We start from the raw sequence: 22,548 nt of genomic DNA, 5'->3' as shown, positions 1-22,548 counted from the left end.
TGTAATCTAACATTACCTCACTACAGACAATGCAACTCTTCTGTCAGATAAGCTCTCCTCTCCCGTGCTGCTGCTGGGGCATTTGGGTTAAATGGCAACGCTCATTTTTAAAATATGCATTCAATCCAAAGTCATGTCTAGTGAGACAGCTCTCTATTTAGGGAGGGAGGCAGCAGTCAGCTGTCTTCCGTTTCGAACAGAGCCATACACTCACTTACACTTAGACATCCATAATACATGTACATACCTCACAGTCAAAAGACACACATATTCACCGACATACACTCAGGCAAGCTTCTGACAATGGCACACATAAATCATACTCACATTCTGCAGTCGGAAGTATCAGGCACGCTCACACACTCACAGAAGCAGACGCTGTATTTAGTTTATGTTAGTGTTTCTGTCTGTCCCTCATACACACTATTCCTCCTCTCTGTGACCCCCCGTAGCTCCCTGCAGCGCAAGACTGTGTCCAGCAGGAAGCGTCAGGCTCATGGCTCCTCCTCTGTCTCCGGTGACATCAGCTCTCAGCTGGATCTGTGAGTCTGCCCTCCCACGTCAGAAACGCACGCCTTTCTTGCCACACACACACACACCTCCACACTCACAGACCCTCAGGGGTTCTCACTCTCCGGCTCTCTTCCCTTCTTTTTCCTGCCACCCACTCACCGCCACACACACACACACACACACACACACACACACACACACACACACACACACTCACAGACCCTCAGGGGTTCTCACTCTCCGGCTCTCTTCCCTTCTTTTTCCTGCCACCCACACACCGCCTCTCTCTCTCACTCACTCACACACACACACACACACATACACACACACACACACACACACACACTGTCCCCTCTGTCTCATTAAGGCTCAACTTGCTTGAAATACAGAGTGAAATGTCATACACTGTGATATGTGTCACAGCAATTTTAAAAAGTAGATTAACAGTAATAAGAAGCCATAAAGTAAAAAGCCATAAACAACTAGCCTTGTGAACCAGACTCTTGACTACGATCCTCTACGGGAAAAAGTCTGACATGTTTCATTTAGTTATTAATTCATAGGACATTCAATCCTTTTACTAACGGTTATATGTATAAGAAATATGTAACTGACTCATGCCAAAACTACATACATTACCAACCTAATTTGCTCCCAATACCCCAGTGTAGAGGACAAATTTAGCTTGTAGCTAACACTTAAATTACCATAACCTCCCATGTAAAACCGTTAGCTTGCTAACTAGCTAACTGTGGAACTTCAGTATATCTACTGTATATATGACATGTAAAGTTAAGCTTGCCAAACCCACAGACAGCTCGACTGACTTTGTTCGTGACAGTCCTGTTAGTAAACTGGAAAGAGCTAAAAATAGAAATGTAAAGGTCGCCTAAATCCCATGTACACACAGATAACTCACACCAACCTTATTTTATGCCTTTTATTCACGTTTGCTCAAAGATTTAATAAATATAAGCCCTCACTCTCACCCTAATTTTCACTCTCCACGTTGATGTAGCCCCATAGGTTTCCAATCAATCCAAGCGGACTATGCTTTCCCCGAAAAAGAGGCTGGGACGTGTGTAGCAAATTCAAAGTTCATGTCGGTGTAACGTAATCACTCTCAGCCACGCCCTCTGTTCGCTGGTTGGTGGCTCTCGGTTGGTTTTCTCCACAAGAAATCTGTTGAACGTACATCTGTGCCAGACTACTACTGAAGCGAAATGAAATTAAGCGGCGCAGAGCCAGACTAGTAAACAACCTCACTCTCTAACTCTGTGTACGTAGACAGGCAGAGCCAGGCTAGTAAACAGCCTCACTCTCTCTAACTCTGTGTGTACTCATCATTTAATCCTATAGGCTTAGTTTGATTGAAGAGGACAAAGATGAGGATGAGATCCAGGAACCAGAGGAGGAAGAGGAGGAGGAGGAGGAGGAGGAACCAGAGATAGAGGAGTTCGAGGAGGAATCAGATGATGACATGTCCATGGCACTGGTGAGGTTCAACTCAACTGTCTAAACAAAATAATCACACCAGAGTTGATTGATTGAATAGTTCATATCAATAATTGTAAATATAGTCATTGGTTCATATTCAGTCTGAAGATAAGTTTACAAAAAAGTACAATTCCTACTGCAGTCTTTACCCATTGGTCATAGTTTGTTTATAAATCATAATAACCATGCTCAGTTCAGTTGTAAAAGGGAAAAAAATAGATCATGGTGTGATGCTACCCTGTCTGTACCCAAGGAGTATCTTAATGATTCTCTTCTCTTTATCCTCCAACATCCCGACACCCAGCCTACCAATCGCCACTCCAGCCACCCAACGTTTCCCTCCATACTAGAGGAACTCTTTGACTGAGACTTGAGCTGATGCAAAAGGATGGAGTTACACCAAATAAACTCATTCAAAAGTGAACTGTTAAAAATAGTTTATTGCCTTATTTCTTATGAATAATCCAGTGTATAGGCTATATATTCAGTATTTATACTTATTTGCCTGTTCTTTATTATATGACTTTTGCATATAATTGTTCCATTAGTTAAGGTTAATGTTGATTTAATTTCTCATTTGACTGTGTACCTCTGTTACGTTTGTAATTAAAGCATTCCTTTTGGGTAAAAATGCCTTGTGTCTGTTGTCTTGGTGCTGCAACAGATTGTTTCACAACGGGGAGAACGATTACATGATGATTACTGCTTCAGCATGAGCTGTTAACTGAAAACAAGCAACAGCACTCTTTCTGGCCATGTGTTGGCGTGTGGATAGAAGCCTTTTCCCCCCAGCAGATGTCGCTAGAAGGTCTATTTTACATTCGCGAATCAACACGACGCCAATAATTTTAACCCTACTTCCTACCCTTAGTTCGTAACAACACGGAAGTACCACCTGTTCCAATCTATGGTTCCAATTTGTATTTGCATCCAGTTTAATACATTTCGTATAAATCACACGGTGCTTTTAAAATAAACAGAGTCGTTTGAATTGCAGTCCTCAAACCGACAGAAGGGGACAATTGTATAATAGAAAGGCGCTCTTTGCTGGATATGCCGATGCCACTGCTGGTTACCGACGTTGCTGTTGCTGTGGAGGGATTAAGTTGAATGCTAACGTTAACTCCGTTTAAAGCATCACTGCGTGTTGTTTTTACTCTTTTTAAAAGCATGCCACTGGTCTATTATATGTCGTACATTTGCTGATGTTGTCAGTCATTGTGGCATTAATGTGCAAGGGTAATAGTAATTGAACGAAACAACACGCTAGTTTATGTTGAACTGTCAAATTAATCAAACTAGCTAGCTAAGATATCCTGTGTCTTGAGCTAGATTGTCCAGCAAGGAAGTAGGTTATAGTTGCCATAATGAAAGTCAGTTCGTCCGTTTTTGCGTCGTTTTGCCTCATATTTGAGTTATTGGGCCTTGCCCTGTTCTTAAGAGGATTTTTCCCCGTCCCTGTCAAATCATCTTTCTCATCTAAGAATAAACTGTCTGACCTGCCAGCTGAACCCTTGGCAGGTAGCTATCCACCTGTGTTTCCAGGTGTAACTGCATTTCCTGTATCCAGTTGCTGTATGCTGTCTAACGACTGTGTAGAGATATAGAGAATTACAGCCGTGGCAATATCTTTTATCAAACCCACTCCTACTCATGTTATATTGCTTACAGTATGCTGTCCCGTTTCATGACGACCATAACTAAGCGAGAGTGATGTTTTAGGGGGTTTTTTGTGTTCTTGAATTGGTGATTGACTTGCATTAGAGGTTTTGTGTATTTGGAAGCAATTGTGTATCCACACACACACACACATACAGACAACATTAGGCTAAGAATAAAGAGGAAATCAAGATATTTTTTATTGTGGTTGTCTGATGACGTTAAAGCTCCAAACCCATATTCTGTGTTTTTATCTAGGGACCTAATCATAAGCAAATTGGTTATATATATGCATTAACTAAACTCATTTCTTTTTGTGCAGGGAATGGTCCTAATTCATCCAAAGTCCCCCCGCCTCTGTTTAAAAGGGTGGTGATAGTACTGATCGATGCCCTCAGAGAGGATTTTGTGTTTGGACCCAATGGAAAAAAATACATGCCATACACAAGGCACCTGGTGGAGCGAGGGTCCACTCACAGTTTTGTGGCCAAGGCTAGACCGCCTACTGTCACAATGCCAAGGATCAAGGTGAGGTGTTGATTTAGTCTCTTTTTCTGGCCAAATTGCCCAGTACCATTTCCTTAAACCAGGGGTTCTCAAACTGGCCGGGGACCCCTCATGGAGTGAAAAATTCTCCAAGGACCCCTCATAATCGCAACACATAAAACTTAATAAGTTAATCATGTAACTGTAGAGCCTGTAGAGCCTTTCTGTTAGATGCTTATGTTATATGTATTTTAAAAACATAGAGAGCTAATATAATCATGCTAGCAAACTTTGACAGTATGTAGTTTTTTTTTTTTAAGGATTGTTGTTTCTTTGTCAAATGTAGGCCTATAGGCCACATAGTGTTTGCTTCACATAACTTTCATTTTGTTGGCGGTTATTTAATAGTAAAATGTTTTGACGTATTGATGTAACATATCAGCAGATCAATTGGGCAAATACTGATACTGTAACATTTTTCGCCATATAGGACAATTTCATATTTTGTAGCAAACTTTGTCAGGGACCTCCTGACAATGTGCTGCGGACCCCACTTTGAGAACCAATGCCTTAAACCAGTGGTTCTTAAATGGTGGTACGCGTACCCCTGGGGGTACGTGAGATTTTAACCCTTAGAAACCGATTGACGCAAAGTGTGTCAAAAAACACACCCTTTCTTCTCTGTTACATTGCGCCGCAACTGTTCATAGAAACCTTTATTGTGTGACAGAGCAGAAGTGGGGCTTTCCAACGAGACCACGCACTTGTCTGTACGTTAAAGTATGAAGATTAAAAAAAATCATGAAATTAAATCAAATTGCATCATTTACAGTCTCTGCGTTCACCTGCGCACCCATTACTCTCATTTGAATGACTCGCGAAACCCGTGAACGCATAGATATGGCAAGCATATCAGATGAATGAGGAGACACAGAGCGATCATTTGATACCAAGTACATCCTTCTGGGTTATAAAACAGACGAAGTGACAGCAAAATAATAACTTCATATAGCTTGACTTACCTCACGTTTTTGTCTGTTTTTGTGGCAAAGCATGTTTATAATCCAACGCTATTGTGTGTTTCTCTATGGCAAAGAATGTTCATAATCCGGTTTTGAGATCCTAGCAAATTCCTGCATGGCATCCAATTCAAGGCTCACATTGCATCCCAATCTGTTTGTCAAAGAAACACCTTTTTGCCTTTACTTTGTTCATGGCAACGCAGTAAAAAGTTGTAGAGAATCATGAGTGCAGACAGGCACACAGACGTAAACTCGGATCAAGTCAGGTCAGATCAGTTCGTGTTCCAGATATGGAGCGCAGAGAGGTCATTTTTAATCACTAAATAAAAAAAATGGCATTTATTTCTGTAAGGCGCACACCACATATGTCTGTAAATTGCTCAGCCCCAGAGAATCCACCATGGCAATGATATTGCCAGATTCAGGACAGTCTGCCCTACACACACATGAAATGCATGTAGAGCCATGAGCTTGCTGTGGTGAGATACATGTAAAAATATAATACGTTTTTATAATACGCTTTTTATATTTTAATTCTTTAAAAATCTAAATAAAATCAATGCTAGTACTAATACATGAAATGATGGCAGATCTGGATAGCCTAGACTCTGCCGGAAAAAACAATATATAATATGTGTGTGTGGCATTTACAATGACCAGAATAAATCCTTATGAATAGAGGTAGTGAAAATGCCCTAAAAAAGGGTTAAAATATGCATATATTTAAAAAGTAGAATCCATGCAAAAATACTTAAAAAACAATTATTTAATAAATATTTCAGGAAAATATAAGTTGTATGTGTATGTGTTTATTAGTTCCAAAGTTTAATAAATTAGACACTGATGGCACAGTGCTCCGTTTTAAGTCTTTTTTTCTCAACTAAAAATGCTTTGCGCTGGTTAGGGGGTACTTGACTGAAAAAATATTTCACGGGGGGTACAACACTGAAAAAAGGTTGAGAACCACTGCCTTAAACCACTGAATGATTCAGAACTAGAATGTGCCAGCAGGTGGCGATATAGGTTTAGGTTTAGTCACAGAAAGAAGCCAAGGATGCGCAGACTTGTCACTGCAGTTTTTTTGTTTGTTTGTTTGTTTGTTTGTTTTAACATAAATAGACGTGGCTCGGCCAACTAACCCACATTTTAGTCCTCATTGAATCAACAACTTGCTGGCTGGCTGTTTTCAGTTCCTGGCTCCATTTCACACAGTACTCAGTACAGTACAGTATCTGAAAATGAAATCTGAAAAAAAAAGATCTGTAATAGGGTGACAAAAGAGATTATTTAATAAATTACCACATTAAGCAACTTTAGCCATTACATATTTTGGGTTCAAAGGCTCAAATGACATCACTGATTAAAGGAAAGGAAAAGATCATGACGTATTGGTATTGAATTGGTAAATTCAGCTACATGGTGCAGCTCGAAAATTGCACAGCATTCAGCCAACATACTTGACTTGAGTCCAGTTGTGTAGATTCTCATGCTTTCAAAAGGTAAACTAGTTGAAAAAGTCTAAAGTTGACCACTGTCTATTTTTGCTGAGCCAGAGTCACATCTGTGAGGAGGTGTGCAGGAATATGATTGTGTGCAGTTTATGCCATTGTCAGAGGTGAAATTGCTGTCTATTTTTGCAGACTTTTGAAGTCTGGGTCAAAGAACAGACAGTTCTTTCCTTTCTATTCATTCCTTTAGCTCATTTTATGGGTCATTGCTCTCAGTTCTTTCATTTGTCCGTGTTTTCTAAGAATACCGCACATGGCAAAACGTTTGGCAGCCAAATGAAATGCCTGGTGCATGTTCAGTGTAGACAATGCAAGATAGACTGTACTTACTTACTGTCTGCCGTCTGAAGACATTTCCGCTCCGTGTTGTGCATGTACTACCTTCTCCGTCTGTTTTTCATTCTTTCAGGGGGCTGGTTGCCAGTGTCTGCTGTTTCCCTGTGTAACAGCTACTTTGGCCACTTGTTTCAGCCAGCTCTCAATTCATTACTCGAGCAAGGCTTCTGTTCCACCGCAAGTGAAGAACGCAGAGTGTTATTTCCCCTGAAAGGCGTAGCCTGCCGCAGCACCCCAAGGCAATAACTGCAGTCCCCAAAGCTCTGCAGGACTGGAGTGTTTTCCACGCAGGGGTGACTGAGTGATTGAAAAGAGCCATTGTCTACCATTTGTTCTGATAAAGTGGGCAGTTTGTTGTGATGGCCCAGGCATTGCACCATGTCTCTTTCAGTATCTTTCAGTGTCTTTGCCACTTCATTGGCTGTGAGATGGATGGATGGTTAGTTGGATGGCCTACTCTAAGCTGGGTCGCCCAGGTGTGGTTCAATGTCGGTAAATTAAAGGAAACTGCTGTTGCTAAGGCACATGATCTCTCTGGGCAAAGGCATAATTGTGTTCCTTCTCTGATAGTATTTTTAAGTGTTTTGCTTAATACTGGAAGGTCTGATTAAAAAGCTGTCATGGCTCTTTGACACAGAATGTAATGCCGCCTACTAGTCATAATAGTCTCTGATGAAAGAGGTGCTTTTGAAAGACAGCATTTGATAATACTTTACTTGAGGGGAAAAGAAGACCAATTTTCTCTGTTTGAATGCTACATAGTTAGTGTGATTAGATCACTGAATTTTGGTCTATTAAAGCATCATGTTGACTAGCAGAGCCTTTTAAAAGCATTTCAAGCAGTATGTTTTGTATTTCTTTCAGAGGGTAAGTCGTGACTGAAAAAAAAACCCACACACACACACTGTATGGATTAGTAGGAAGGACATGGAGATGTTTTCTACCTCTCTCTCTGCCTGCAGTTTTTTCCCTTTGTGCTTTATGGTATCCTCTGTCCCTTTTGAGTGACACTAATGAAATGTCAGCAGTATGAAGGGTGGGGCGGAAAGAAAAGTTGTTTGGGTGGTGATTAAGGCATAGACTTATGAGGAAAGCTCCCATGCCTTGCAGTTGCTATTTCCTTTTTTTCAGAATAACAGTGTCAAGACAGTTTAATGTTGCTGCCAAAAATGTTGATATTCTAGATGAGAATCCCTTCATCAGATGATCTGCCGCCTCCCCGCTCCACTTGGTTTGTGTACCTGTCAGGATTTGTGCACGGGTCTATTTCAGTTTCGTGCCTGTCTTTGCGTTCCCGGTGATTACCCTGTAGCTTATTACACGTGTGGGCAATCATGCACATTCTCTGGGTGAGTAGTCGGTGAAGGCAGGCAGCCGCGGTGGGAACAACAGAAGGAGGTCTGAAAGGATGGAGCCGCTGGCGGTGAAGGGAAACGGGCTGTCTGGATGGGAGAGGATCTGTGAATCACCCCGGGCTGGCTGAGGTGCTCTATGTCCTCCGTCCTAAGCATGACTGGGGTGGTGGATTTGACAGGTGTCTGTTGCCCCATGCCCCAGTGCAGTTGTAGCTGCTCTCAGGTGCCAAAAGTGTCGTCCAGGCCAGGTGTGCCACACGTCAAAAGCCTCTGGCATATTTGAGTCATTCTCTTTTTTTTTTTTTTTTTTTTTCTGGCTTTCTGTCCTTTTCTACAGCTGCTCTCTCATTTGGTCGCAAACTACCCTTTCCTCTTCCCCCTCTCCTCTCCTCTCCTTTTCTCTCTTCTGTCCTTTTATCTTTCACACCACATCCTCATCCTCTTTCATACTCCCCAGCCTGCTGTCTTCCTCACAATCTCGTGTCTTTCTCTGCTCTCTCCCATCTTTCCCTCCCTCTCTCTCTCTCTCTCTCTCTCTCTCTCTCCATTTTCCCTGTTGCTTCTCTCTGTTTCTCCTACCATCTGTCATTTGCTTTGTTGTTGATGTTGTTTGTTGACAGCTGACACTCTTGGACAGGTCTGAAAAAAACCCAAAAAACAGCTTGACTGATGCCCACATCCGGCCTTGTGTCTGCGGCCCCGGCAGCGGGACGGCGCCCCCTGAATTAAGATGCTCGGCGCGCCAACCGCCACCTCACGCAGCACGCCGCACGCCGCACAGAGCCCCAGACCTTGAAATAAGATCCCTCAGATCCCAGGGCTTTGGCCGTGTGATGGATTTGAATCACCGCCCCACTCGGCTCTGCCCTGCTCTGCTTAGCCCCCCCCCCCACACACACACACACACACACACACACACACACACACACACACACACACACATACACATACACATACACATACACACACACACACACACCTCTGTACTATCCTTCCGCCCATGCCCCCACGCTGTCCCGTGCTCCCAGCTCACATTTCACGCATGGTGTGACGTGACTCCCGCTCCATCGGGGTCAGTCTGCGCGTCATCCTCATTAAGTCCCCAGCAGTGCGGCGCAGAGGTGGTCAAGCCTGTCTGCCCTCTCTGATGTCACGGATTGGGATTTGCACCAGCGGGGGAGGTCTGGACGGGCAGGGCAGCGGTGACACTCCTGATAGCTACTGTGACGTGCACACTGCTTCAGATCGGCATGTCCTCCTGGGCCAGACTGATGCCACCACTAATGTCACCCACAACGTAGTCGGGGCAAATGTGGGTTAGGCATGTTATCTTTTTAGCGTGAATGCTGAAGTTAAGTTAGATTTAACATATCGTGGGTAGAGGTAGAGAGGACTATGTTAGAATGTTTGTGAACTTGACAGTGATGAATCGCTGTGACATGGAGGCTTCAGTTCAGTTTGTATGTCATGGGTTATGACATGCCCCATGAGAGAGGTAGGGCATCCGCTGGAAAACAGTAGCTGACTGCTGACTGGTGTGTGGGTGGGTGGGTGTGTGTGTATGGAGGGGTGGGTTAATGGGGTGTGTGGGATGTAGATAGGGATGTAGACAGTAGCTGACTGAAAAGATGATGAATCTCTGTGCCTCAGTACCCCATCCCGCTCTGATGTCACGGAGTGGGACTCATGCCTAGGGGGGAATCCTGGGTGCGGGAATGGTGACACACCTGAAGACTGTGACATGGGGACTGATGTAATGAAAGTCATCTAGTCAAGATCAGGTTACCATTCAGCATGTTCACATATTCTACAGTATGCTTATTTGTGAAAACCTGGCTAAAGAAAATGTGCATACGTGAAATTCTCCTAATCAAGGGAAGAGCTAAAAAGCTGTGGGATCAAAACCTACGGTCGGACTCGTCAGTGTAAAGTTTATGGAAACACATAGTTGTAGGTATAAAGGCAGTGATTATGCATGCAGATAAACTGTTTCCATAAACTTTGATCGCATCACACCTTATGCTAATCGAGAATTAATCCACCCCCTCTAGCGAACTGAATTTTTATGCACATCAGATGATTAAATGCAAATTTCCTGTGTTTCCAGTCTGGATTTCTTATTGAAATGGTCAAAAAGAGCTATAAAAGTTGCCACTGCCAATGTGACATTCACTGTGAAGAGAGGGTATCCTCTGGAAAATAATAGCTGACTGAAAAGAAGATGAGCGATCCCCTGTGCTTCAGTATTGATATCTATGACACAAGGTTGAAAATGGTGCTTAAGGTTGAGGTTAGGGTTTGAACCATGGAAGGAATTTGCTCCATGAGAAGACTGACGTACGTGAGTGGCTGCAGAAGTTACTGTAGTCTAGAAAATGGAAGCTGCAGTTCAGTTGGGCTGAATAGTGTTGTTCAGGTACTCTGGCTAAGGTTTTGTCATGTTTTGTGTGTGTGTGGAAAGGGTAAAAAAACATTCTGGATGATTTTACCTTCTCTTTGCATCTTTGAAAGAAGTCGAGATTTCCATGTTGCTGATGTGCCTTGAGCTGCATGTGCTGCTGTTGCGTAATGAGTAGTAATGTTCTCTCTCAGTGCCTCCAGTGTGAGCAGCCCGAGTCTGAAAGAGGCTGTTTTATGTCTGTGTGCTCTGGGAATCTCCATGGATTCCGGCCCTGGGGCTCAGTGTGTGTTGGGCACCAGGGTCTGCATCCTCTCCAGCTCCTAGCACGTGTGTGTGTGTGTGTGTCTCTCTCTCAGTCTCTCAGTGTCTCAGTTCTCCTGTTCCTAGCCTATGTGTGTGTGTGTGTGCTCTCCTGCTCCTTGCCTTTGTGTGTGTGTGTGTGTGTTGTGCACCAGGGCCTGCATCCTCCGGAGCTGTCCATCTCCTTCACTCCTCGTGTGTGTGTGTTGTGCACCAGGGTCTGCATCCTCCAAAACTTATGAGCTCCTCTATTACATGTGTGTGTGTGTGTGTGTGTCGCTGCCTGCTTGCCTGACTGCTAGTCAGGAGAGGCTGAAGCTAATTGTCAGTGGGACCCCCACCTCATCTATGATGAAATCGACAGAAATGCTGGAGAGCAGCAACCAGGCTCGCAGTTGGTAGTTTTTTTTTCTTGGTCCCCCAGTGGTTGGCATAGCCCCCAGCTTGCTTTATCAGCGTCAGGTAAACAATGGGTTTCACATTGGATTCTATTTTTCTTTACTTCCCCCCCCTTCCACTCTTTGAAGCCTTGAGGTGCTGCTGTATTGCAGTCAAAATAGGGCCTCGCCTGTGAGTAGAAGAGGCATTACTATTCTCTGTTTGAGAAAACTGTTTGACTTGCTACCGAAACTGCTGATGTTCTGTTTGTTGAATGAGAGAACAACAGTGTCGGGTTCAAATACTGGATGAAGTGATCGTTCCAGACAAAAAAAAATTCAACTTGTCCTTATGTGAAGACATGCAAATTCCACAGTTCTTGTGGGTTTTTGAAGTCTGTGTGAGAGATTCTCTAAGAGTAGCGCGGGGGCTCCCCTGAGGACTTGAGTGAGCTTCGGTCCAGGGTGCTCACTTCAAAAGACTCTTTGTTATTTTTAACTGCAGGAGCTTTCAAAAATGCATATCCGTGGGAACTTTTCCAGGCGCCAGATTTGCATGTTTGCAGACGTTTCTGAAGGAGGGAGCTGCTGATGAAATGCTGCATTAGTACTGACTCTAGCACTGCTGATGAAATGCTGGGAGTACTGACTCTAGCTGCTGATGAAATGCTGTATGAGTACTGACTCTAGCACTGCTGATGAAATGCTGTGAGTACTGACTCTAGCTGCTGATGAAATGCTGTATGAGTACTGACTCTAGCACTGCTGATGAAATGCTGCATTAGTACTGACTCTAGCTGCTGATGAAATGCTGTATGAGTACTGACTCTAGCACTGCTGGACCAGCATTTCTGCTTTCTTTTTCTGTGTGTGTGTGTGTGTGTGTGTGTGTGTGTGTGTGTGTGTGTGTGGCTGAGGAGGTGTGTGTGAGGGTGTGTTGGGGGAGATGTGTGTGTGTGAGGGTGAAGCTGTGTGTGAGGGTGAGTTGGGGGAGATGTGAGAGCCCTTCTTTCTCTTCAGCAGGAGTATTCGTGCCTGCTTAGTGGCTTACCCACGGCCTAGATGCTATGATGATGAGTGGCACTTCTGTAAGCAGGCATGAGCCTACTCTTCTTCTTTCTTTTCACATTTGTTTTGTTTGTTTTCTTTTTCACCCTGTCAGATCCTGGACCATAGAGATGTCAGATGGTATTTGTTGCAGTTAGAGGCAATACGCTCTAATTGTGCTGTGTTTCTGCACAAAACGACAATCACAAGCAAGGAAGGCCGTGTGGAACATAAAAGGGCAGTGTGTGTGTGTGTGTGTGTGTGTGTGTGTGTGTGTGTGTGTGTGTGTGTGTGTGTGTGTGTGTGTGTGTGTGTGTGTGTGTGTGTGTGTGTGTGTGTGTGTGTGTGTGTGAGCTGTTTTTGAAAGCTCTGAAAAGTAAGGGGAGAAAGGGGACGTCTTTATTGCCTTTGCATCTCAGCTTAATGAGGCAGCCGATGCCCAGAGTGTTCCGTCGCCGTGATTTGGGCTTGAGCGGTCCGCCGTCGTAATCGCGGTGCACTTTGAGGTGACAACCCAATAACAGCGTCTGTTAAGTAACCACCATGACTAATGGCATTCTAAATGAACAGCAACAACTCAAGTAGCACAAAGGATGAGGAGAAATGTCACTCCATACACCAGACTGGGAATCGGTGGCAACAGTGATGGAGAGGGGAAAACAAAACAACTGATTATGAAGGATGGAGCTTGTGATTCCAAGAGCACGTATATAAACACACACACACACATATGCACACACACAGCAAAGACATCCTGGGTTAATTGTCTTGGATTTAGTGTCTTGGAAAATCTCTTATTACAGCAGCACTGCTGTGGAGACTAGATGATTATCATGATTTTACAGGGCAGAGTGTGATTATGGCCAAGGATGCAGCAACTGCTGCCTGCAGCCAAAACACAAACAGAGGCTGCTAGACACCTGGTAATGGTAGAGATATGTGTGTGTGTGTCAAGTCAAGTCAGTTTTATTTAGTATAGCGCATTTAACATGCACAAAGTGCAACCCAAAGCGCTCCACATACAAGACATTGACAAAAAACAAAAGACAATAAGACAAAAAAAAATGCCAGGCGAGCTGGCGTGAGTCACCAGCGTTGACACCACATGACAAAAACATTTAAAAATAACAAACACAAAAGATGCGGACGGAATGCGTAGTCGCCAGCCTTCCATGACACTAAGACATACAAGACAGACAACACAGCAAATTGAAAATAAATAAATAAAATAATAATAATCATTTTAAAATTAGTCCAATTTCCAACCGGCTGAAAAAGTCCAAGGGCAATGATGACCCGCGTAAAACTGCCAATGCAAGACCAACAAAGTTCTTTCACTGACCAACTCAGAGAATTTAGCACTACTGGCAGTCTGGAGAGCAGAGCACCGGAAGAACAACAGTCTGAAGTCATGATGGGCGATCTTCCTGCTGATCAGCAGCTCGGTGGCTTTAGCAAGACGTTTGTTGCTTCATGGCTCCCGACGTCGCCATCAGAGCTCCCCACGTCAGCACTCAATCCAGACTGCAGGCACCCAGCGTCAGAGGCTATACGTTAACGTTATGGCAGCTCGCAGGTCAGCCGCAGCTCAGTGGTCGTGGCTGCTGCAGATCTCTCGCAGAGTAGGCCCATTGCCCTGAGCAATCTTTCCGTCCAGACGAGTCCAGACAGAGGATGTGCAGCATCAGATGGAAGAGGGACGGCTAGCTTCTAGTCAAGGCAAGCTCATCAGCCCAGTCGAATAGAAACTAACGTTACTGTTAGTTATCAGTCAGAAAAAAAGGACCAAAAATAACACAAAACTATCGAAAATAATGTAAATAAAAGGTGAAAACATTTAACTTGACAAATAAATACAAAAAAATAACAGAACATTACATAAAATTACGAACATTACATAAAAACAAACAAAAACATGATGCCAGACGGAGCGGTGTGTCTCGCCAGCGTCCCCGTAACATAGCAACTGTGTGTGTGTGTGTGTGTGTGTGCTGCTAGACACATGGTAATGGTGGAGGTGTGTGTGTGTGTGTGTGCTGCTAGACACCTGGTAATGGTAGAGATGTGTGTGTGTGTATGTGTGTCCAAGCACTGTACACTGAGAGGTTCTTTAGTTTGACTTACACTGATTAGGTAGGTAGGTCTTTAGTTTGACTTACACTGATTAGGTCCCTGGCGTGTGGAAATACTGTTTCTGTTTTATCAGTTGCATTCCTGTCTTTTCCTTTTTTCTGTCTTAGGCCTGTGTTTATCTGGGTAGGCTATTTTGATATGGTAGGCTATTTTTCTAAATTTGCCAGACCTCTCATATTTTTGAAAGTCTTGACCTAGATCACTGCCCATGTCTTTACATTACATTACATTTGGCCGACACATTTTTAACCAAAGTGACTTACAACATGGTAAACCGTTTAAAGCTTAAACAGTCATACATTTTTAGATATCATTCTGAATCAGAGTACCGAGGAAGTCATCGAGGTGCCTCATCAAACATGCCATCAAATGTCATTACCTGAGATTTATAAGTGGACACAGTTGCTTTGGTGTCTGCCCCTGTAACCACACTGTCCTTCATACTCAACATCTTTCCTCTCTTTTCTTTCACACTTCCTCATTCCTTCTCTTTTTCTCTCTTCTCATTTTCTCTTTATTCTGCTTCTACAGTCAAAACAGTCCCAGGCACACACTTGCAAAAATATATACACTGTGTTTTGGTTTGATATGTTGTCCTTGTCTGTCCTTCACACACACACACACGTTTCCATCTTTCTGTTTCTGTTTCCATTTTTCTGTGACTATCTCTCCTTCTGTCGCGCAGTTCAGTTTTATAATTTCAAAACTTTATTGACACGACAAGAATCTTTATGTTGTGTCTGAATCAAAACATCCTTTGTTCCCCCGCCTCTCTCCCAGGCCTTGACCACTGGCAGCATCCCTGGCTTCATCGACGTCGTGATGAACCTGAACTCACCCGCGCTCCACGAAGACAACCTCCTGTGGCAGGCCAAGACGGCGGGCAAGCGCATCGTCTTCTACGGAGATGACACCTGGGTGAAGCTCTTCCCGAAGCACTTCATGGAGTACGACGGCACCACCTCCTTCTTCGTCTCCGACTATACTGAGGTGAGGCCTAAGGCTGTTTGTTGGAGAGCGTAAACACTCGCCCCCCCAGTCAAGAGTGTCCTCAGGTTATCAGGACGTACTGGGAATTTACACCAGAGCAGCTTTTTGAAGTGTTTTTCAGTAGCCCGTCAGACCTCCATCTATTGATAGCAATATAATTTCATTAGAGTGAGTGTATCAATTTAAGTTTTATGCACGTATTAAGGCCGTTAAAAGTAGAGAAAAGTGTATTTTTACGCTTATTTTTTTTTAATTCAGAGCATATGTGAAGGGAACACAATACACATAGGAAAACACAATGTTGCATCATGTTAGAGACGGAGACGGTGTACATTGTTTAATTTATGTTTCACTCTTGCGTATGCCTTGCTTGTGGTGTACATTCTCAGTAGAGCATAATCTGTGTCTTGAAACCTTGGAAATATTTCAGTAATGCTATGTCTCGACCAGTTGACTTTCAAATAAGAGGCAGAGACATACAGTACTTCCTCTTTTCATTTTTTTTCTGTGTTTTTTTTTCTGTCATTTGTTAAGCACTTTGACGGAATACAGTGTTTGAAAGTTTTTTGCGTGTTGTGTGTGTTTTGGCTGCGCCACAGGTGGATAACAACGTGACGCGCCACCTGGACAGCACTCTGAAGCGGGACGACTGGGACATGCTGATCCTGCACTACCTGGGCTTGGACCACATCGGTCACATCAGCGGCCCGCATAGCTCGCTCATCGGACCCAAGCTCCTGGAGATGGACGATGTGCTCAAGAAGATCCACGCTGCCCTCATCTCAAAGGTGGGTGCATCCTCTCTTCTCTTCTCTTCTCTTCTCTTCTCTTCTCTGTTCTTCTCTTCTCTTCTCTTCTCTGTTCTTCTCTTCTCTTCTCTGTTCTTCTCTTCTCTTCTCTTTTATCTGCTCTGCTCTTCTGTTCTCTGTTCTTGTCTGTACTTATTAGAGCAAAAAATATGTATTACTTTGAGTTTTCCAAAGCCTTTGTAGGAAGAAAAAATCAAGTTCAACCTTTTCTCCTCCATCATGTAATTTACTGGACAAATGGACATTGACAGAGATAACTACTAAGAACTAGTCTGGGTCAACCCAAACAACCTGCTAGAAAATTTGAATTAACTCTTTAATGAATTAATTGCAGGTCCGTCTGGAGAGCTTACTATTGAAACCGATTTCTAAATCACCAAAATCCCAGGAACCAATCATAACCGCTTATCTGGCATAGACAGGAGTGGAGTGCAGTTAGGCTGTTCAACACAACCGGTTAGTTTACAAGAAACATGTGTTTGTTGTGCTTCCGAATAGATTTGGAGAGAGTTTAATGTACCAGCTGAAGTTTGATTTCTCTGCTGGTTATGCTCCTTGGAAATCATAAGTGAATGAAAAGTCTCTGACCCAATCTCAATCTCAATTGAGATTTAAGAATTGGTCTTGTGTTAGCTACTGTAAGTAAGAACACTTTTCTGAGCTAAAGAGCCTGTAAAATGTGACTACAGCCATTAAGTAATCTCCCCCCCAAGGTCTCTTTGACCAAACTGACCAGACCATCAAACATATATGATTCATTAATAACCAGAGTATGATCTAGTGAAACTCTGCTGTTTTTGAGAGTGACTGCGTCATTAATTCTTAATGATTCTGTCAGTTTTTTTTCTGCTCAATTGTTTCTTACGCCAGTGTTTTGCGTCTTTGCTGTCTCAGTGGCCCCCTTGCTGTGTGTGTGTGTGTGTCTTCAGCACTTGGTGAGATAACTCAGAGTGGCCCTTTTCTTGTCTCCGCGTTTGTACTCGTGTGAACGTCCCAGCTGGTGGGGCCTGTTTTTATGCATATTTAACCATCGCTGGCCGTCCAACTGTTTAGTTCCTTTCAAACCCAATCGCTGGCTCTGTTTGAGTTTGCAGTCTCTTTTTTCTGCTTACACTCACTCTTTTTTCCCTCTGCATTCTTGTTTGTCTCTTTTTATTTGTTGATCTGAATGTTTTGCAAAGCCAGTCAAGCTCCAACCCCTTTGAACACTGAACATCACAGCGGTCTCGCAAACAAAACTGTGACCCACATACACGGGCACACACACACACACACACACACACACACACACACACACACACACACACACACACACACACACACACACACACACACATACACACACACACACATATATAGACACAGTTATATTGATATTGAAACACACACACACACACACACACATACTGTAGACACAGTTATATTGATACACACAAACACAGACACATACACATATAATGTAGACACAGTTGTATTGATACACACACACACATAGACACAGATATATTGATACACACACACACACACACACACACACACACACACACACACACACTGGTAACAGTGTTAACTTTTGTTTGGAAGGAGCAAAGCACTATGTGCCAACTTGTTTGAGAGTGATTGAGAGAGAGATGGGGGGGACCCTGGAGATACTGCGTGAAGCACCAGAATGTGGGGCACCCTGGGATGGGGAAGGTACTGTTGAGGGTGCATGAGTGATGCCTGTGTGTGGAGTGCCATTCCACTCCAGTTGAGTCATGCACTCTGACTGCCGTACCAATTGTGTTCAAGGGGTAGGTTTTGTATCCTGTAGAGGCGGCTTCAAGGCCGGGTGTAGTGACTGCCCTTTCTCTTCATTCACCTCCACTTCTTCTCTCTCTCTCTCTCTCTCTCTTCTCTTCTCTTTCTCTGTAGTCTGAGAGGTTTATTTAAGCACCATCTGGGCCAGCGAGGTTGACCCAGTCTCCCTATGGACGGCCACAGCAGGGCCTCCTCCATTAATTTGTTGCCAGAGGGCATGGCAGACAGGCGGGCTTTGCCCCCCGGCTTCCTGTCTGCAAAGCTCCTAGCCAGAGCCAATCAGAGGGGACAGTTGGAGCTTCATGGATGTTGCTGCTCGGCCCTCGCCTGTGTCGCCAAGGAGCACGGGAGCGCTTTGCACGGCGGCCAGGGAGAGTGGAGTGACTGTCTGCTGAGCTCATGTTGAGGGGTTATTAGGGCTTGTTACTCTCCGTATGTAACACCTCACTGCACTGTGCAGAGTAGAGTGCTCGGAAAATCCACCTTACGGTAAAGACCTTCTCACTTCCTCCAAATCAGTTCTAATACTCAGATCAAGGAAGTCTCTGAGTATAAAAGATACATGCAAATGTCTCTATTGTACAGGGCCGGTCAATAAATGTTTCATATTTTAAAGAATCTTCTGGAAATGCATTTATTTCATTGAGTGATGGCCGTTTTTGCACAGGTGTTTTGCCCTAGGCTTGTATTTTTAAAAAGCTCCCCTTAAAAAGAATGTCTAACGTGGCAGCTAAGTGGGCAGCCCTTGTAGGGGTCCTGAGGGTGGCTCTTGTCTTCCTCTCTTCATCTAGTCCATGTGGCTTCACCACAGAGACCCAAAACATGAAACACTGTCAAAGAGGAGTCAGACTCACACTGTGCGAAAAGGAAGAAAAATCTCTTTCTCTTCCTCCCTTCCATCTCTGTCCCTCTCTCTCTCTCTCTCTCTCTCAGCCTCAGAGAAGGCTTTCTCTCTATCGCTCTGGTCTCTTTTTCTTTTTATCTCTCTGGGCTCTTTCTCCTTTTCTCGGTGTGTTTATTTCTTTTCCTGCTTCTCTATGTCTGTCCATCTTCCACTCCCAGTTGCTCCCCTCCTCCCTTCCTCTTTTTTTCCCTCACTCTCTCAACTGCTCCTGGAGTCAGAGCAACACCTCTGTGATGGCTTCTTTCCATGGCAGGTTGGCACTCGGTTCCCCTTGAAAGAGAATAAGGAAAGGAGATCCTCTTTTGATGAGGACATGTCATCTCTGATAAACATGCAGCCGTGTGTGTGTGTGTGTGTGTGTGTGTTTCTGTGTATGATACGTGTGTGTACGTCTGTATTTTTTTTATGTGTTTGTGTTTCTGAGAGTGTGTTTGGTGTGTGTGTGTGTCCCCTGCCACCAGCAGAGCTGTCAGTCAATGGGAAACGGTGAGGAAGCTCATGGGGTGTAATTTGCTATGCTTTTGCATGTGTCATCAGCACCCCCTCACTTATACAAAGTGTTTCTGTTTGACTCTGTTCCCAAGAAATCACACTCACCCATCTCCTCCGCCTCCTGGTTTGCTTTGTCTAGAAAAAAAAGTGCTGTAGTACTTGCATTTTTAATATACATGTGAATTGTGTTTCTTCAGATTCCCTGCAGTTATGCTGTATTTTATTTAATGCCAAAACTGGAGACTAGTTCATACACATGTAGTGAAGCCGGGTGCTTTAATTTGTTCTGTATGCTCTTCAGTGCTCTTTGCCCCTAAGTCCAGTTGAATGAAGGCATATCTGCCAGAAGCCTGAATGAATGAGTCGTCCTTGGAGCCTTTTTTTTTATATCAAGTTTTAAGAACATAAAATAATAATATATATACACTTCCTGTCAAAGGTTTGGGGTCACTTAGAAACTTCCATTCCACTCCATTATAGACAGAATAATTGCAAGCAGGCATAATCATAATATTAGGGGCCACTTGGCCTTCAGTTAGGCATATTTGGCGGGGGTCACAAAGGCCACATGTCAGGGCACTAAGGCCAAAGTTAACTATACAGTAGGCTACATAAAAATGATCAGAGTTGTATTTAGCCTTTTCACAGCAGTAGACCTGCATCACTGTATGAAGCATTACAGTTTCCGTGGCCTACTGGTTAGGGAATCAGACCTGTGACCAAAGGGTGGCCAGTTCAATCCCTGACTGGTAGGAAAAATCCAGATGGGGGGAGTGATTAAAACAGCTCTCCCACATCCACATCCATGGATCAGGTGCCCCTGAGCAAGACACCTAACCCCCAACTGCTCCCTGTTCGCCGGATTAAGGCGAACAGGGTAAAAGACTAAATTAATTTGTGCTGTGAATGCTAAAATAATTTTGACAGGCCATAGGGTAAATTAAAATCGCTATTAGTCGGACGCAAAGTAGAATATTGAAAGAAAGGGGCACCAAGGCCACAGTGGCCTGTGAACCTCCGATTTTCCAAACAGGCATCACGGCCAACGCAAGGGGCAACGACAGCCATGGCCGCCGCGGCCGCTGTGAAATTCCAGCCCTGATTGTAAGTATTTGGAAAATAATTGCAAAAGGGTTCTCCAATGTTTTCTCCATTAGCCTTTTAAAATTATATGAGATTAGTAAACAGAATATGCCTTTGGAACATTGGATGAATGGTTGCTGATAATGGGCAATGTAGATATTCCATTAAAGATCAGTAATTTCTTTCTACAATAATCGAGAACCCTTGGGCAATTATGTAAGCACATAATGTAATCTGAAAACTGCTGCCCTGATTGAAAAAACAATGCAACTGATCTCAGCTTGTATTCTCTTTATAATGGAGTGGAATGGACATTTCTAAGTGACCCCAAACTTTTGACCAGGAGTGTATATATATATATATTTTTTTTTTTTAAATCACACATAAATTTTAATATTATGCAAATAATACATCTACTTTTTTTTTTAACACATAATGAATGTTGGAGCCACATTTCCATCTGTTTTAATTATGAGAGGCACTCGTTATGCAATCTACAGAATAGCTGTCAAAAGTAGGCCACTTGAACATTTTGATACTTCATGTATATGTATTAGACTTTTTAAATAGGCTAGGTGTTTGCAGTCGATGGAGACAAGTCAGATGTAGTGAAAATCACTTCAGAATTATGCAGGTTTCAGACAATTTTAACAGAGAGAGCCAGCACTCCAGTAATGTGAGCTTTTATTATTATTATTATTATTTCTGCCTGCCAGTCCACAGGCAGAAATAATAACTGCTGTGTGGTTTAAGGTCTGAACACCACAGAGCAACCTCAGCCACAGTCTGTTGGAATATTTTTCTGTGGAATATTGTTCTCTTTTTGACTACTCCAAGACATGATCATTTTTGTCTGTGCACAGATTTTTGCTGTAGATTAGGTTATACCACACTTTTGCTAAAACCTCTCTTTGATTAGTATAACTATGACAACAAAGTTGGGTCTTCTTGAATTTGAACAAAGGTGTTCCTCAAGGTTTTGTTTACGGGCCACTGCTGTTTGAAATCATGATGTCAATGCTGTTTTGCAATGCAATATGCCCACTCCAAACAGTCTGCTGGGTGTTTTCCAGTATATTTTGCTTATTTTTCTGCTTATCTCTGATTTACTGCTTTTGAACTATAACAACAGTTGGGGTTTTATGTCTCTCTCTTTGACTGGTTACCCTGGAAACTCCAAAGTTCTCGCAAGAGCACAATTTGAATTGTCTCTGCAAGACACTCTGGCAATGAGTAATGATGCACATTACTTTTGCCACTTGTATCGCGGGGAGCCAATCACATCGGTGTGTCTGATATAGGCGGGCCAGAGGCGAGCTAAACAGATGACTGTCGTAGTGTTGCGTCGAAGTCCGGAATTAGTGCTTGCTTGGTGCCTCCCCTTGAGTTGGGCCATTACATTATTCATGGCCAGACCTTTCTAGATTACCAGGGTCTGGAATCTCCAGGCTATTGACTGGTATCACTGTGTTGCACTTATTTACTCTGCTTTTGAACTTTGTTTTATTTAACTAAACAGATCTATTTTAGTGTTTGCTTCCCTTGTTTTAGTTCTTATGTGCTAAAACACTAGCAGTGTGACCTCTATCATCCCCATGGCATGAAATGTGGAATATACAATGAACCTTAAATCCTCAAATTATGGCCGGGATTCTATTTACTGTATAGCCGGGTCGTAAACGATTCGGACAAATACAGGCCGGCCCCCAAATACAAGCCGGGGTAATAATTGCCAGTAGGGCTATCAGTCCACAAGCACTAAAAGACATTGTTTCGATTTAACTCAATGAAAGAAAATAGCTCTTCTTAATATTTTATATTGTTGGTTGGTTTAAT

At 43.4% G+C, this 22,548-nt stretch overlaps 2 protein-coding genes across 2 annotated transcripts in view; both read left to right on the top strand.

The window, feature by feature from the left end:
* Positions 1-2,616, top strand: part of LOC125306825 (cohesin subunit SA-1) — a 28,704-nt gene extending 26,088 nt beyond the window's left edge. The window contains exons 30-32 of the mRNA XM_048262387.1: positions 453-542; positions 1,873-2,008; positions 2,315-2,616. Coding sequence (XP_048118344.1) covers positions 453-542; positions 1,873-2,008; positions 2,315-2,377 — 289 coding nt within the window. The 3' untranslated portion in view covers positions 2,378-2,616. The remainder of the gene's footprint in view (positions 1-452; positions 543-1,872; positions 2,009-2,314) is intronic.
* Positions 2,617-2,899: 283 nt separating this feature from the next.
* The window catches only part of pigg (phosphatidylinositol glycan anchor biosynthesis class G), a 100,353-nt gene continuing 80,704 nt past the window's right edge, over positions 2,900-22,548 (top strand). The window contains exons 1-4 of the mRNA XM_048262389.1: positions 2,900-3,531; positions 3,992-4,197; positions 15,415-15,624; positions 16,224-16,412. Coding sequence (XP_048118346.1) covers positions 3,378-3,531; positions 3,992-4,197; positions 15,415-15,624; positions 16,224-16,412 — 759 coding nt within the window. The 5' untranslated portion in view covers positions 2,900-3,377. The remainder of the gene's footprint in view (positions 3,532-3,991; positions 4,198-15,414; positions 15,625-16,223; positions 16,413-22,548) is intronic.

Source organism: Alosa alosa, chromosome 14, assembly GCF_017589495.1.
Source record: "Alosa alosa isolate M-15738 ecotype Scorff River chromosome 14, AALO_Geno_1.1, whole genome shotgun sequence".
NCBI lineage: Eukaryota > Metazoa > Chordata > Actinopteri > Clupeiformes > Clupeidae > Alosa > Alosa alosa.
Note: the sequence above shows the minus strand (reverse complement) of the source record. Positions and strands in the feature narration are given on the sequence as shown.